Raw genomic sequence first — 18709 nt, forward strand, 5'->3', positions numbered from 1 at the left:
CCAGACTGACCTGTGGGCAAGGCAGAAGCTTGGACAAGATGGCTGGGCAAGACTGAGTGTCACTGTGTGTGAGACTGCCAGACTATCATTACTACAGGTGTAACTAGTTGGTCAATGGAACTATACTGTCAGTCTGCGACTGTCACTGAGCCTGAGGAGTGAGGAAGAAGCTAAGAGAGCAAGAGCTATAGTAGCAGCAGTAGTCTCGTCACGCCCCTTTGCTACCTGCGGAGAAAGGGTCTGGAGACACTCACGGTAAAAATGTGTGCTTCATGCAGAGAAATCCACATCCCAATCAGATTGCTCGAGCCACGTGTAGGACAAGTAGTCATGTGACTGAAGAGCTCTGTTTAAGACAAAAGAAGAAGAATGAGGACCAAATAAAGGCTGGCAGGAGCTTGTAACACTCCCTGGACTTCTTTCTCAAAGTTTAAGAGAAACATTATTATGCTGCTTATTACAACGACGCCATCGCACTTATGACGTAATAATAATGTCACGTGTTTACAATAAAACGTCATCAATAAAAAGTAAATATTACAGCGCTCTGTAAAGAGCTGCTGCTCTCAAATCTGCAAGAGATGTCCAAGAGGCTTTATCCTTGTCTTCTTTTAGCTGCAAAGCATCTCTTTCAGCTGTTTTGACTGATCTGGTCTCCTCTGTCACATGATATGGAGCCAACCACGTGGTTTCCTTTGCACACATTTTTACTGTGAGTGTCTCCAGACCCTTCCTCCGCAGGTAGCGAAGGGGCGGGGCGAGACTATAGCAGCAGCAATTTTATTCAAGTTATGAATTATGATGTCATATTATTATTAATTATAAAAATTATCAAGTCTCAAGTGGGACTTAATCACCTATCTCTTTGACATATAGAAAGTGATTTGTCTTCCAAGCTCAGGGTCTGCTTAGACAAGGTAGTCATAAAGTTTGCTGATTCTCACAAGAACTCTAGAGTACTCCCACAGTGTTCATCCTCCTCAACCTCAGAGTCGAGTTTCCTCCTCCATTTTTGCTATTTCTTGTTAACCGGCTTTATTAAAAGCCACCATATCACAAAAAGATCTCTCCTGATTACCTGATTACAATAACATAATAATAATTGTGTATGCATGTCAGATAATGCAAAATCTCTATAATTTGGGCAGCAAAAGGGGCTTAGCCAAGTTTTTGGTGAGCTTTACGTGCCCAATCTTTTCTCCTTGCATGACGTTCTTTCAATGTCTGCCTACGCTCATGCACAGGCAGTTATCTTCTCTGAGGAAAGAGATCAATCAGCAGCAACTTTGGTCAGCCTATCAGCAATATGTTCCCAGTGTGACATTCTGGCATTTCTTCTGTTACAAGTATTTTACTAGACAGCTACCAAGACCCATTCATAAAGTCAACAGTCATGGTTAAGTAACCATGAATGGCTACGCTTCTCCAGATATCTGTCGTTAAACCTACATGGTCACACTCGGAGATTAGGCTATCCTTTTTACTTCATAGACACGACGGCACACTATAGTGATGTGTGCGTGACGGAATACTACACTACACCTTGGCTCAACATAGCTTATCAGGTTGTTAAAGCCAACACCATCAACTAGACTAATTGGTCAAAGGTCCCTTGCCAACATTTTTACAATTAATTTAGTAATTTTCTTCGATCTATTTTTACAGCATTTCTTTGGAGCAACAAATCGATCTATACTATTACTGTGGGCCTTTCATTTCTGTCTCCTTGACACAGGTGAGGATGTAGGGAAAGCATATGGCTCTTCATAGACAGTGGTATGGTACAACAGTCTTGCAGTTCTTACACTTGACCTTTTTAGGATCAATCTTTTGAAAATGATCCAAAACTGGGCTTCTGAAAGATAAAGAACAACTTGCAATTGTCACAGCAGCCAGTAGTTGCCATAGTAGCTGATAGCTGCCAGTAAGTAAACAGAGAAGACCAGGTAACACATGGTAGGCATGGCTATTAATAAAAGATAATTATTGCAATATCCATTAATAATTTTATGATGGAAATAGCTCAACTAACAAAGGGTATTCGCATATTGCTGTAAACATACAAATATTTGAATATCTTCTTATTCATTTCAGCCCTAGTCAAACTTTATTAAACTATGAGAATATTTGTTCCTAACTTGCTAAATTACGTGTAGTTCCATCTACAGTATTTATGATTACATTTAGCATGCTAATAAAAGCCATTCAGGTCAAAACTTATTAGCAAAGCAATCTTGTGCATAGAGATGGGCAATATCATAAAAATTACTGACAGTTATCATAAGCAAAATTATCATGATTATCACGATTATTATGAATAATAATGATTATGTCATGATACATGAAATAATCAAATTTACTGATCATGTTAACTTGTTAAGCGATACTTAGGTTAAATAGGCAGTTTTATTGTACTGTAATTCCTTGTCAAAACACCTAGGCCCTAGACGTTTAAATGAAGTAGGCCTTTATACAAGGTGAACATTTATAACCAAAAAAAATCCTTACCATCATGATTCAATAGACATACCCACAAAAAATGGTGGCTCAGGTGTTTCAAAAGGAAAGCGTAATCACTATACATCACGTGTAGAAGACAGTTTGGACTGCTGTAATCAGTAAAGAGCTCCATACAGAAGTAGAAGATGACACCAAGAAAAAAAATCTTACTAAAATCTTGAATAATCTGATCAGGTGAGATAAGGTGAGGTAAGGTGACATTAGAATTAAGAACAACCTTATAAGATTTTATTTGGATTTAGTCAGATCGATCTTAGCTATCATATACAGGCATAGCCTTACTTAAGATCTTACAAGAATCATCTTTACAGGCTTTATCTTACTTAAGATCTTACATGAATTATCTTAAAAATTCACTGATAAGGTTTACAGGCCGGATCTTACTTAAGATCTTACAAGAATTATCTTACAATATCACTTTATCTAAGGTAACACAATGAAGATACTCAAAATTATATAAATATACATAGCATCAACTGGTCTATAAGTATGTAAATATTGTAAATCAAAAGTTAGTATGCAAATACATAGCAAAAGTTCAATTCATTCCTTCCAGTCTTAGAATAAACAGATGAAGTTGCAAAAGTTAACTGCTATAGAGAGACTAAGATCTCATATTTTGTCATTTACCCACAATGCATGACTCTCTTGCCACTTACAAAGAGAAGCACCTTCTATACTGATTCAAATGAGATGAAACATAAATGACAATTTACTTTGGCAAACTTGACCATAAAAAGATTTGGCCATTGGGAATTACTGGATATAAGTTGAAACAAGAGGAGCTGAATAACCCCTGAAACATTTTCTAACTGTAGATCTACTGCATCAAAAAGTTTTTATTCAATTACCTTATCATTTTTTGCATTACAGTTAAGTACTTCTATGCATAGTCTACCAAGTCACCTAATTCTTCTAAAACTACAGAGTAATATTGCTTACAGATAACACTAAGAACTTCAAAACAAAAACCAGACGATTCACAATGTTATCAAACTGTAATGACCAATTGACCAGTATGGCTATAGTACATGTGAGCAGATCTGAGTCAGGTACCTTAATGCAATTACGAAAAAGACAATAAGGCTTCTATGTATCAATTCATTTTACTACTACTTGAGGTAGGTGAATGCTCTAGCATAATGTCTGACTCCTGTACCTCATTTTGTGACATTGCTACCTTTTTGACAATAGATAGTTCTTGAAATACAGTAGATTTTCTTAATAAAACAGTTCTTTGTCCTCAATTTTATGTGCCAACAATACATTTCTTGAAGAAGCTGGCAAAGGACAAAGCATGGAAAATGGATCACGAAATAATGTACCACCAAAAATCTCTCCACTGCAAAACACATTCTTTCGCTTTCCATTTATCTACTGATGCCATACGAGTGTCTTTTGTCTGTGCCACCATGTGATATGTCTGCACCAAATCTGTCATTAACCTTTTCAAGAGCAGCTTCTTTGTGTACAATCCAGGCAAACAAAGGGCAAATGTCTCCTTCATGGGGATGTCTGAAGCCTCCAAGTAGGATTTCAGTAATTCAAAAATGTAATTAACCAACATAACTTTTTGATTAGTTATAGAATGTAATGTATTAATAACTGATATCACACATGGATCATTATGATTATTGTTATTATTGTCATTATTGTTGCTGTTAGCATTGTTATTGATGTACTGTATTATGATTTGTACAAACTAGTTATTATTAAGTGTATAGTTATTATTAACTGTTAAGTTATTAGTAGTTATTGTTATCACTATTATATATACACCACACTGTCAACTTTTATTCATGCAATTGTGATTATAACATAACTCTTCAACTGCCAAAGAACCCTGCCGTATAGCTGCCTCAAAGACTCCCAATCCCAGACATAACAAGATATAACAATTGGCAATGAGAATGGCTGCAATTGGAGCCATTGGAGAGTTTGACAGCTTGATGGAAGACTGGGAGAGTTACATTGAGAGAGTGGAGTTCTACATGACAGCCAATGGCATAACTGACAAAGCAAAGAAGCAGGCGACTTTCTTCTCGATCTGTGTGTGGTGTCAAAACTAACCACACAATAAGGAATATTGCATCTCCAACACCACCAGGTTTAATTGCTTACGATGACATACTAGTGCTGGCTCAACGACACTTCTGTTCAATGCCTGATGTAACTGTCCAGCAGTATACATTCAACTCCCGTGTAAGAAGGAAAGAAGAGTCAGTGGCTAAGTTTGTAGAGGAGCTGAGACACATGGCTCTATCATTGTGAGTACAATGATTCTCTAAACAATATGTTACGAGGCCGTCTTATCTGTGGCATTAATAATAAACAAATGCAAGGTCGCTTACTAGCCAAGAAGAAGACAATGTTTGAGGATGCACTGAAGCTAGAACTAGCAATGGAGAAGTTGATACAGATGCAAAGGACCTTACAAGTGACCTAGAACCACAACCAGTACACAACGTGCATAATAGATACAGACCCAGCACAAAACAGGGACACAGAGAAAGAGAAGGGCCTCAAAGGAACTGCTACAGGTGTGGTGGAAAGCATTCTCCAGACTTGTGTTATTTCAAAGAAGCTGAGGGTCATGCATGCCACAAGAAAGGCCATATTGCACGAGCATGTAAGACTAACTCTGAGTGTTACAGAAAGAGAGGTCAACTGAAACCAAAAAAAAGAAATTTTGCTAAGCAAACGAACAATATTGAAGAAGACGACGAGAAACCAGATGATGTTCACAACATGTTCATGGTAAAGAAAGATCATAAAAATCCAATAGTAGTAGAACTGACAGTTGAAAAGGAGAAACTAAGATGGAAGTCGATACAGGAGCAGCACTGCAGCTCATTAGTGAAGCTGTAAACAGGAAAACATAGAAGAATCATAAAGCACCTCATCAGCAACCGACAAAGACAAAGCTAAAGACGTATACAGGAGAAGAAGTACCAGTACTAGGGGCCATCAAAGTTGAATTTACTCATGGCTCAGAAAACAAACTATTGTCACTTGTCATTGTGAAAGGTGAGGGACCTAGTTTACGGAGGAGGAATTGGTCGATGCTGTTAAAGCTTGATTGGCAAGCAATACACAGTATGGTGAGAGCTGACTTAGCAGACTGCCTCTCAGCTATTTCAGATAACCACAGTAGTTTGTTTAAAAAGGGCCTGGGTACCATCCAAGGGGAGACAGCAAAGCTTCACACAAACCGACAGATACATCTTAGGTTCTGTAAACCACGACCAGTTCCTTTCTCAATAAGAGAAAAGGTTGAAGTGGAGCTGGAGAGACTGGAAAGAGAAGGTATCGTTAGAAAGCACCAATTTTCAAAATGGGCAGCATCGATTGTACCAGTGCTAAAGGATAACGGTGCAGTAATAGTGTGTGGAGAGTATAAGGTGACTGCTAACCAAGCTGTTATAGTAGACACACACCCGATTTTAAGAATTGAAGATATATTTGCAAGAATTGAAGATATATTTGCAAAGATGGCTGGAGGTACTCTTTACATGAAACTAGAACTTTCTCACGCTTACCTACAGCTACAATTAGATGATGCTGCTAAAGAATACCTTGTTATTAATACTCAAAGAGGGTTATATGAAAACACTCAATTGCCTTTTGGTGTATCATCTGCACCCGCCATGTTCCAAAGAACAATGGAGAGTATTCTCCAAGGGTTAGACCAAGTCGCAGTGTACATCGATGATATCATAGGAAGGTCTGAGGAAGAGCATCTCAAAGTGCTAGATGAAATTTTCAGAGACTCAAGAAAGGTGGAATGAGATTAAAGAAGTCAGAGTGTGCCTTTCTATCACAGAGTGTAAAATATTTAGAACACAAGATCTCTAAAGGATTACAGCCCACTGAGGATACAGTGAGGGCTATCACACATGCACCTAAACCTAATAATGTTTCTCAATGAAAAGCATTTTTGAGTCTCGTGAATTATTATCATTAATTTATGCCTAATTTGTCTACAGTATTATCACCCCTCTGTAAGCTATGTAAACGTTATAACACCCCTGCTAGGGATACATTGCATTTGTATGACCAAGCCCCAGGACCGCAGGCCCAAGGGCGATGTCATACAAATGCAATAAATCCCGCAGTTATCAACATATGTTATCAACATACTTGTGTAGTAATGAGTGGGCGCATCAAAGGTGAGCGTCAATGCACATGCTCAGTAGCACCACACTTCATGGTAAAATTGTAGCAATGGAGGACAGGAGGCTCAGAAAAAAATACTTTTATCAACTGATTCAGGCTTTAGGTTGACATATTCTTACTATTTTCAGGTTATAATGTCTGGAAGAGGTCAAGAACAGAGATCCTGTGCTTGCTGACCAGCCAGGTATCAATTTCACCGTTCACTGGCCATCTTAATTTAGTATTGAGGCTTAGTAAACTATTGATTTCAACACGGAAGGAGAGCAGTGAAACTCTACCTGCATGGATTATTGGTCTATGAATCAATCTAAAGTTTTCTGCACTCTGGAGACTCACAATTGTTCCAAATTTGTACCCACTGTCGGTTCCCGCAGGCCACTGAGCCTAGGCCACACTTCATTGCAAGCTTTATTGACAGTTGACTTTCAGCTTATAATACCTGTACTTTCTTATCTTTTATTTTAACAGATTTTTGCTGTCAACCCACAGGGATACAAATAAAACAACAGGGAGTGCTACAAATGTAACCTGTGTTACACCACATTTGTAACTACTGGCGGTGCATTTGATACGCCCACTCACTATTATACAATACAGGTTAAAGTCCCATGGACCTGGGGTTGACAACAACAGCAAGCATTTGAAGAAGCTAAATCATGTTAAAATCTCCTAAACTACTCACTCCTTACGATATAGAGAAGCCTTTAGTATTGCCTTGCAATGCCTCTCCAGTAAGAGTTGGAGCAGTACTAGCTCATCAGACAAAGGATGGTAGTGACAGACCAATTGGATATGCGTCCAGAGCTATAACAACAACAGAACAAATGTACGCACAGATTGATAAAGAAGCCTTAGCTATAGTGTATGGAATAAAGCGTTGTTATCAATATCGTAATCATATTATTCATACTGACCATAAACCTCTAATGTATCTGTTTAATGAGAATAGGTCCATTCCTGCTACAGCATCTGCTCGTATACAACGATGGGCTTTAACTATCAGTGGATATACCTATCAGATTCGGCATCGTACTGGTACCAAACTTGGTAATCCTGATGGATTCAGCAGGCGGCTGCAATTGGAGCCATTGGAGAGTTTAACAGCTATGATATATGTTAGGGTGGGGCCAAACAAGGGCACATGCCCAGTCGATCACCTGCATATTCCACCACGTTGCACACAATGGCTAAAGCAGGAATGTAAAAGGAGCCTGGAAAAGAGAATGTTCCTCTAGAGAAAAAACGGCGACTGTCCTTATCTTTGTCAAAACAATTTAAAGTAGCAACAGAACAAGAGTTAGAAGACTTGTTTACTACCAAGATGCCAATAAACACAGACAAGGGCGTATCTAAGGGTGAGCCTGGGTGGGCATTTGCCCGACCAACTCAGCAGAAGTAAAAAAAATTCTTTGATATATTAGTCCTTTTAAAAGTATTACTCACTTTATTATGATGAAAGCAATGAGACAAGACTAGCATAGCTAATAGTTTTAGTCAGTGTAAATGTGATGATAACATGTAGAGACTTCCATATTTCCATTTGGGCATTTGGGCTGCCATTATATTTTTTAAACAATAACTACTATTAACCAATCTGTTATTAGACTATCTATTCACTTTAATATTAAATTAATCGAGTGAAAAATGGCTAAGAAACTGTGCTGAGTCTTTTTTAATGTCTTCCCAAGGCCAGTCTACTACAAAAGAAAATATAAGCATTTAGAGTGGTGCTGAGGGTGCTTGAGCACCACCATTAGCCTGAAGCATCAACATTTCTTTCTTCTGCTTCTTTAAGCTCTAGTGTCTCATAATGCTGCTAATTGTCTTAAGAAAGTTATTCAACACACTTGACAATTATTTCAGCCTCAATTTCAGCAATTTCCAGTCCTTTAAAGGGCAATAGGAAGCACCAGAGTGCCTGAAATTACCGTAACTGCGCGAAAAGCTAAGCATGCATAGATAATTATTGCTAAAGGGCAAAAGACAAAATTTTAGTGCAGTAAAAAGGGGTGTGGTCAAAATCATGGCACGCTTTGCGTGCCACATTTTTTTCTTTCTATCCAACCAACTGTCACAGCTTAGATATGCCCCTGAACACAGAGGCTTGTACAAAGTGAGCAATTACTAACTTAACAAACTGGTTTCATGCGTATAATGAGAAGAATCCAGAGAACAAGTGTCCAGATGAAGTTCTACTTCCAACTTGTTCGGCGACAGTGTTAAGCAAATGGCTATGTGAGTACGTAACAGAGACCAGGTCACAGTCTGGGAAAAATACCCACCCACTACTATTCATTCTCTTTCATCGGGCATCCTCCATCATATGAGGGTTTTAAATGCTTCTTAATCCCAATTTTTTGGATAGGAACAAACCTGAATTTCAGACATTTAATACTACAATTGACAACTATTATAAGAAGTTTAGAGATGAAGTTGTTGGTGCTACATCAAAGCACATGGAATGTAGTACAAAGGAAGATGAAGATCTTTTATCAGCCTCAAAAGTATTAAATGTAACAACACCTTTAGGTATTTTACATGCAGTGTTTTTCTACAATGGTAAATGTTTTTGCTTACATGGAGGCCAGGACACCAAGATTTGAAGCTGACGCACCTTGAACGACTTAGACATCCAGATAATACATGTATCGAGATAACTCATCAAAGAATAGGAAAGGAGGCTTGCATGAATTACAATTAGGACATAAATTTGTCCCAGTAATTGCCAATCCAGATGCAGGTGCGAGATGCCATGTATTCTTGCTGGATAAATATATTAGTAAACTACCACTTGAAGCTGTGAAAAAGATCTCTTCTATTGTCGTCCATTAGATTCATCACCTCATGACAAACATTGGTCTTGCGCCATCTCCATTGGATGAAATATGCTACACAAAATGGTATCTAACAAGTGTGTTGAAGCAGGTATAGGCGGTTCCAAGAGTATTCACAGTTTACGAGTATGTTCAATACAAAAACTGATTTACAAAATGACATCAAGCCTATATGTGGTGTTCCAATGAATCCTCCTATTCAACCCACCAATCCTGCTCCAACAGCACTAGGGGCAAACTATTATAATTGCACTGTTAATATGTTTCAGGCTCCACTGCAGCATACTCCATAGTACTAGGAACCATAGAATTTTGGACCTCCGATTGATCCTTTTCATGGAATACAAAAAGGTGACCCAGACAAGAATGAGTCCAAGTAAACTTTCAGACAGTGTAGCTGACTGCTTCCATTCAATCACTTACATTTAATCTTTTCTCTTCATTTATTATTGAGTTATTCATATTAAAAAATCATTTTGTCACAAAATCACATCTCACAATGTTTATATAAGCTAAACCACAATACATTATATAAAACCATGGTACATTATATCAGGGCTTTATGCACTACTGCTAATTCCTTGATGTGTGGCTTCATCATACTACCGTATAGCTGGAAAAGTTTGCAGGAATTATACTTTGCGATTTTGTACCCATATAGCTAATTTTAATGTTTGTGGAATTTAATTTTGCTGGTGTAGGCGTGTACTGTTGATACACCCATTACTTATGATGCTTTGCGGAATTAAATTGTGTTTTTTTATGATGAACAGCAAACAGCAAAATTAAATTCCAGCAAATATTTCCAGCTATACGGTATATAACAAGATATAACATATAAGATGCAAATAAACTTCATAAATCTTTTTGTAGTTAATTTGACTTTGAGATCAACGGAAACTCAGTGCTCTATATCCCACAGAGCATTGTGAAGATACTCTCAGTACTCTATGGGATTTAGAGCACTGCTAATGTCCATACTAAGTCATGTATAGAGCTATGGGAGATTTATCTTCCATAGCTCTATTGGACTTAGAGCACTCCAGTACTAGGAGTACTGTGAGTTGAACTTTGACCCTGTGAAAGTCAATGGTGACTTTTAAAGGAAGTTCTAGAAAAACCTATGCTACCCCTTCACCCTCAAGTGAGGAAGGACACAGGTAGAAAAAGGGGCTTGCTTTATAAACCCAAAATTCTTACAAGACTATAGTGGGGTGCACTCGTGGTCAATGTTCTATGAATATTATTGTGGTGACCACGTGCCATTGTGGTTTCACATGTGGCACTCACAGGAGTAAACAAAATTGCTGCCCTTTCAATGGCCACTAGTCCACTACCTTGTTTGGCATACTTTCCCGCAAATACTGGCTCTCAAAATGTCCTAATAAGGTCAGGTTCTTCTGAAAACTAACTACAAAACAATTAACTCTTTCACAAATGGGGTTAAAAATTAACTCTAAGACTAAACAGCTATAACCATTGCTTTACAGGAATTAAAGGATTCCAGTAAGAGTTGTGAATCACTGGAGTAAGGTATCAATCTCCAGACGCACCAATTTTCAGACACTTGTTTCACAAAAACTATTTGTTGTATTTTCATGAAACTGCAGTATATTTTAGTAATACTTATTCTTTGTTTGCGTGAAAATTTTTGTAGCCCTAGCAAAAGCTGATGAAAAGTTATTAGCTCTCAAACAGGGTGTCTAAAAACTTCAATTGTCAGACAAATCTCTGCAATTCCAGACATTGTTACTCTAAAAATCAAGAAAGGAAATCTTTATAATGCCATTGGAAATCTTTAAAATGCCATTATGATTACAAATAGGTATGTCCTTAACCTAACTTCGCAGCACCTTGGCCTTCTTCATAGCTGTCTTTTCACAGGGGATATTATAAGAAAAAGGCATCACGTGATACACTTAAATTACGGACCTATTTTAAGGATTTTTTAAAATTAGTGTCTTGCACATTGCCACATTTAATCATTAATCAGTGTAAAAAGAAACTATAGATGCATCATCCTTTGAAGAGCCATGTCTTGAAGGCTTCCAGCGGACAAGGTACTGTTAGTACTTCCTACGGTGGGAGAGGAAAGTATCATAATTACAAAAGCATCAATTTGGATAGAGCTATTACAGCCGTTGAAGGTGGAGAGTCCCATAGAAGAGCTGCTGAAATGTATGGTGTACCACGCTCTACAATATATGACCATTTTACTAGAAAGTACTCTGATATGAATGCTGGGCCTATTCCATATTTAACTACTGAGGAAGAGGAAGAACTCGTGAGTTCTTTAGATGTACATGCTAAAATAGGATACCCATACACACGAAAGCATGTTTTAGGCATTGTCCAAGACATAGTAAACACTAAAGGGATTGAAGCAGAAGTTCCCAGCGGGTGGTGGGACAGTTTTCGTAGGAGGAACCCATCGATAGTGCTAAGGTCGGCCATGCCTGTTGCTCTTTCACAAGCTCATGCAACAGATCCAGAAGTTTTGGCAGCTTATTTTGATAAATTAGAGAGTACTTCGAAAGACAATGGCATTTTGATAATGCTGGATCAACTTTTAATTGCGATGAGTCTGGTTTTTCTTTATCTCCATAATCACCCAAAGTTGTCTGTTCTTTTGGCTTGAAAGGCGAGACAAAAACACAGATAACGGTGCTAGCATGCACAAATGCTTCCGGATACGTATTGCCCCTTTTTGTTATTTTCGATCAAAAAACCCTAAATCCACATCTTACCCTAGGTGAAGTAGCTGGTACAATATATGACTTATTTAGTAAAGGGTGGATTGATAAATGCCTCTTTTCAGAATGGTTTTTTAATCATTTTCTGTTGTACACATCTGCTACTAGACCACTCTTGCTTGTTCTTGATGAACACTCAAGTCATTACTGCCCTGATGTAATAAGGGAAGCTTTGGAACAAGAAGTTATAATATTCACTTTGCCCCCCCAATACTACCACATAACACAACCCCTGGACAAAGGAGTTTTTCCTCCTTTAAAGGCAGCTTGGAAAAATGTGTGCCATGAGTATCTGGTTAAAAATCCTGGGAAGTGCATTACACGTTATGAGTTTGCAGAACTTTTTCTAAAGCATGGAGCCATTCGATGACAATTAAAAATGTCACGAGTGCATTTCATGCTACTGGAATCTGCCCATTTAATAGGAAGGCAAGTATTGTGAAACACTTTGAACCTTCTAATGTTATGAAAAAGTACTAAGTAGCCTCCTACCATCCGTTATATAGTCGGAAGACAAAAACAGCTTGTACTTCTGATGATCAAGAAGACACTGCAGCTGATTCTGATGATCATGACACTGATGACACTGATAAATGTATCAGTCCTTTTCCTAACCTTCCAAATTTCGGGAAACATCTTAGCAAGTACAAAATTCTTGAACTCCCTAAGCAAAATAAACTAAAAGGCATGGGTCATGTTTTGACCACTTTGGATAATGTTCGAATGTTGGAAGAAAAGAAAAAATGAAAAAGGAAAAGGCCATTGAAAAAAAAGAGGAAGGAAATTCGAGAGGAAAAAAGGAGAGCTAAGTTACTGGGAAAGTCTGCATGTACTAGAGGGCGTGGACGTGGACAGGGAAGTGGTCAAAGAAGTACAGGTGATTGTTGCATGTGCATGTTGAAATAATTTATATTTATGCTATAGTTGTTAATGAAGAGAGTTTTAATGAAGAAAGTGACAGTTGTAGTAATGACAGCAGCAGTGGCAGTAGTATGGAAGAAGCTCCTCGAGGATGTAATCTAATGAAAGCTAGTACTGAAACACTATATCGTATTATGTGATTATAATTTATAGATACTAAAAGAGAGTGACAATGAGGTAGTATGTACTAGAGGATGTGGATGGAAGAAACCCAGGTATTTAATACATGTACATGTACATATGTGATTTATTGAATGTGTAGTTGTTAATGGAGATAGTGATGGGGAGGTAGTAAGTACTAGAGGACGTGGAAGGAAGAAGCCAGGTATTTAATACATGTACATGTACATGTATAATTTATTGAATGTGTAGTTGTTAATGGAGATAGTGATGGGGAGGTAGTAAGTACTAGAGGACGTGGAAGGAAGAAGCCAGGTATTTAATACATGTACATGTACATATATTTATTGAATGTATAGTTTTTTAAGGAGATAGTGATGGGAAGGTAGTATGTACTAGAGGACGTGGACGAAAGAAGCAAGGTATTTAATACAAGTACATGTATAATTTATTGAATGTGTAGTTGTTAATGGAGGTACTGATGGGGAGGTAGTAAATACTAGAGGATGTGAATGGAAGAAAATGAGGATGTACAGTCAAATTTACAGCTGAGGAACATCAGCTCTTTAATAAGAGATATGAGAATGGATATGATATACCAGACCCGAGGTACAGTAAATGGATAGAAATTCATCACCCAGAAAGTCCTAATGTAACTGATGGTTCAGCGAGTCTAGTTAATTCAAGTAATTTGTGTAGTATTTTTCACTCACTTATGTACAATCACAGGTTTAGAAGAGGTACCTAATGTGACAATGGATAAGACAACTGTACCTAATCCAAGTAATGTTTGTTGCATTACATACATGTTAATTTTTTGATATTTATAGTTACTGGAGGCACTAGTAGTACACAAAAGGAGGTCAAGTCAGATTCATTAGTTAAAAGTAAATACAATTCTCATGTTCTTGTATCATTATTCATTAATGTGTTATTTTACATTAGCTGTTCATCAAAGTGCTCTTCATTCTGAAGCAGAGAAACTAAATGATAGTGACAGAGTGTCTCTACCTAGTCTAAGTACATAATAATTATCTTACAGTATGTACATACAGTAACAGTTACACACAAGAGGAGTACTCACAGTCAAAAAGGAACTCATTTCAATACAAGTATAATGCTAATATTTAATTCACTGTTTCATGGTGTTTATTTATCTAGATACTATTACACAGTTACAGTCCTCTGATGAGGAAGATCAAGAACATTGCATTTGTAAATCTGGCGAGAATGAAAAATGATATTGTGTGATTCTAAGAGTTGTATTAATGGCTGGTGGCATTATGAATGTGCTAAAATAAAAAGAGCCCCAGCAAAAGACAAGAAATGGTTTTGTCCAAATTGTAAAGATTAATAATAAAATTTACACTCACGTACAAAAGTCAGTAATTTAAGTGTATCACGTGATGCCTCTTTCTTATAATATCCACCGTGAAAGGACAGCTGTGAAGAACACCAAGGTGCTGCGAAGTTAGGTTAAGGACTTACCTATTTAGTAATCATAATGGCATTATAAAGATTTCCTTTCTTGATTTTTAGAGAAACAACGTCCGGAATTGCAGAGATTTGTCTGAAAATTGAAATTTTCAGACACCATGTTTGAGAGTTAATAACTTTTCATCAGCTTTTGCTAGAGCTACAAAAACTTTCACACAAACAAAGAATAAGTATTACTAAAATATACTGCAGTTTCACGAAAATACAACTAATAGTTTTTGTAAAACAAGTGTCTAAAAATTGGTGCGTCTGGCCTTACTCTAGGCATTGCAACAGAAGCTCTCGTGGTTCAAGAAGCCAATTGCAAGTGATTACCGAGACGCTGCTTTGCATTACTGGCCAATAGCAATGCCTACGCATGACTGCCACAAGGCAGTATTAGCCAGTAAAGAGTTAAAGCATGGTTCCATCGTGTTTTATTGGATTTATCTGCACTCGCTTCCAGTCTCATTGCTAAAAATAGAGCACTCGGCCTTAGGCCTCGTGCTCTATTTTCAGCAACTCAACCAGAAGCTCGTTCGGATAAATCCAATAGAGCACTCTGACCCATGCTTCAACTATTACGACGTAAAGGAAAAAGCATAATTCAACTTAACTGAGACTTTGAGACTATATGCTATACACAAAAACAAAAAATTCAAAGCCACCTTCAGTAATGTTAGCACTCGCTCCATCACTCCCAAATAAAATTATTGAGTACCCATAACTGGTTGCAAAATGGCTTTAGAAGCAAAAACCTGATTACAGGCATTTAAGGTGCAATGAACTGTATATCAGTAATTCTGGAGCAACAGAAACTTCGTTTCAAATCCTTGCTGCAAAACTATCAATGAAGGAGATGTCAAACACAATAAAAAGAGTAGCAGTAGTCACATATCTGGGCAAAAAAATCAATATTACTTGTTGTTACACCCTGTTTCCAATCCCTTTCATTTACTCTCCTATTTATGCTTATGGCTATCTTAGTAGTTTTCCAGCACTCTTGTGCACTACGCAATTCTCTTCATAACGGACTGTTGCACCCTTAATTTCTCAAGATCAAGAATCCATTACAGCTTTTTTGTATGAGCAGAATTATCTTTTAAGCTGAAAAGTGGCCAAATTTACTTTCACATCTGTTTTCTCAGATCACAATTTTGTGTTGACTTAGGATATCCTGTTTCAAGAAGTATTGGCAAAGCCTTTAATTTCTCACCAATTTTTACATCTTTTTCAGGCACTTAGTTTCAAAAATTTATAAAAGTTTATAGACAGACAAAAAGAACAATAACAACAAAACAAATGACACATTGTGGCTTTTGTGCCTTACTGCCTAGTTAATTTTTGAATAAGTGAACTTTTTATAATTTTGCAAATGAATTATTGCAATGATCTTATCAATACCTTCAAATTCAATGTTGTCACTTTTGTCCCTCCCATTCTTCCAGGCATTTTTTTGCCAGGCCAAATTCTACCAGGATCCTAAAAAATTAATATGTAAAAAAAACTAACATTGACAAAAGGAAAGGTAATATAATAAATTAGTTTCATGAAACTACAGTATAGTAACTTATCTAAACAATATTTAGCCTAAAATAATCACACTCCTAAACATGTTAAATTCGACTTTTATACAGTAGAAGACAAAAAAGTTCACGTTTTACAGAAACAAAACAAATACAAAATGACTTCAATTACAGTACTACTATGCATTGCATTAGAGTACAACTCAAATGATTAAAAACTAAATGTTTTTTGTTTTATTACCGTTTATATGGAATAAGAATGGCATACAGTAAATTACACGTGGGTACAGTGTGGTTGACAGGCTAAAGACAAGACATTAGTGGGTCATTGAGTGTTCACTTAAGGCATGTTTCTTCTATTTGAGCTATACAAAAACAATAGGCAAACATAAACATTAACCTGTTTTGTTTTACAATATGTTTAGCAACAAATCTCTCCAATGATACAGCTCTGAAGCTGAGTGAAATCAGTGGATATGAGTACTCAAAAAAATCACAAAATTGGCAGAATTAACTGATTTATAGTCAAAGCATAACTATTTATTTGTATAAACAACAACAAACACACTTTGTAAACTTTCCTTACACATGTAAAAATTGCAACCTACAGCAAAAATACACAATGTTAATCTTACCAGAAGATGACGGGGCTTCTACTATACAGCAGCAACTAATAAATAAGCAAACAGGCTGAAATACAACAAAGAACAAACCAACACAAAGTAAAAATAATTTTTTACAAACCACACCTACTCTTGCACATAACCACGCCCTAAATTTAGCAATCATTTTATTTAAGTTTTACAAAAAGGTACAAAAACGAAAATGGTATTAACAGTTTCATTGGACAATCATTCTACAGTGCTAAAACGTGAACCTTATTTTGTCTTCTACTGTACATATACATCTTAACTACACAATTATGAGAGGCCAACATGGCAACCATTACAATTCAAGTAAAATAATAGGGTAACTTACTCCACCACCCCCAGTAGCTCCCATCTTTCTATGAGTTTTGGATACTCCATGTGAACTTGGTTGACCTTTCATACCATGCCTTTTCATAACTCCTTGAAATCCTTTCCCTTTTCTATATTAGTCCAAATTAATTCTTCTGTTGCATATAAACTAATGAAACCTACGTTATTCCAGATACATCAACATGCTGACCAGCAATAAAATGTGAAGCACTGAGTTTAGTCCCAACAGTTAACAATGCATCCTTGGTCACACGAAACTCTTGCAACACTTTTTTTGGTGCAACTCCTGCTTTTGTAAAATGACCACGTACAAGATGAGACACCTATTCATATTAGAAATAATATTAAAACTGTACTCTCTGTATAAAATGTGCATGAAGAAATTTATGGTGTGGTCTGAGAAAAGTGACCTTAAGTCAATAAAGTTAAGGCTGATTTTTTCAGATCACTCAACACTTATATAGAAGGGGACAAACTACAAAAAACATAAATCTGAGGAACACAGTTATATTAGCAAAGCACAACAAATAGGAACCACTTTAGGCTTTATATAAGTGCATTACTACCACACGGATTCTTAAATCAGATGGGAAAACTGAGATTCCCCCCCCCAAACTAAGATTCCCCCCCCAAAAAATGGTCTGGGTAAAGTTAATAAAAGTGTTCATGCTTGATATAATCCAATGTTGTTCATTAGAAAAAGCAAACATTTGAAATCATGTAGATCACAGCAACTGCTTTCGCTTGATTAACACAACATCATAAAATTTAATTTAATGTAATGAAATATACATGATAGATCAAGTCATCCTTACATAATATGGTAGATTGCTGTTTGAGGTTATGTACAGTATCCTTGATTATCTGTGTCTCTTTTATTCAAACCATACTTTATCAAAATGTATGGCTGTCTTTAATGCACATGCTCAGACTAGCTAATTTAATAATTAGAAAAATGTACTGTATTTCACTTATTCAGACTATTTCAGCTATCTGAACATACCTCCAAATAAGGTGTTTGGATAATCGAGGGCATACTGAATAATATTTAATGCAGTTTTACAGATGTGCCAAATTATTTTTAATTCTTTTGGAAACAACATGTACTTAGTGGCAATGCTCAGGTGAGGGAAGTTCATTTATTTATTTATTTAAAACTTTACAGTGACAATGAAAATGAGGGATAAGAGGAGGGAAGAAAACAAGACAGAAGAAACAATGAAGGTCTGATCCAGGAAGCATGGCCAGCCAGAAAAAAAGAAAAAAGAGAAAAAGGAAAGAAAAAGGAAAAAAGAAATCAAAGAATAGCTAAGTTAAAATAAAATACAATCTGAATTAAAATGGTAGTAATAATGATAACCATAATGACAATTAACTGAATCTAATGCAAATTTAAATCAACA

General features: G+C 36.7%; 1 protein-coding gene and 1 long non-coding RNA gene across 2 annotated transcripts in view; one reads left to right on the forward strand and one right to left on the reverse strand.

Moving 5' to 3' along the window:
* The window catches only part of LOC100633715 (39S ribosomal protein L3, mitochondrial-like), a 20462-nt gene extending 2799 nt beyond the window's left edge, over nucleotides 1-17663 (reverse strand). The window contains exons 1-3 of the mRNA XM_019993798.1: nucleotides 17469-17663; nucleotides 17305-17416; nucleotides 16205-16282 (exon numbers count right to left, since the gene is read on the reverse strand). Coding sequence (XP_019849357.1) covers nucleotides 16205-16282; nucleotides 17305-17391 — 165 coding nt within the window. The 5' untranslated portion in view covers nucleotides 17392-17416; nucleotides 17469-17663. The remainder of the gene's footprint in view (nucleotides 1-16204; nucleotides 16283-17304; nucleotides 17417-17468) is intronic.
* On the forward strand, nucleotides 14319-14508 carry LOC109580526 (uncharacterized). The gene is made up of 3 exons (XR_002184266.1): nucleotides 14319-14344; nucleotides 14386-14436; nucleotides 14486-14508. It is a non-coding gene; the product is annotated as an uncharacterized LOC109580526 (long non-coding RNA).
* Nucleotides 17664-18709: the final 1046 nt, after the last annotated feature.

The sequence above is a fragment of the Amphimedon queenslandica genome, unplaced genomic scaffold (genome assembly GCF_000090795.2).
Source record: "Amphimedon queenslandica unplaced genomic scaffold, v1.1 AMPQUscaffold_13488, whole genome shotgun sequence".
Classification (NCBI taxonomy): domain Eukaryota; kingdom Metazoa; phylum Porifera; class Demospongiae; order Haplosclerida; family Niphatidae; genus Amphimedon; species Amphimedon queenslandica.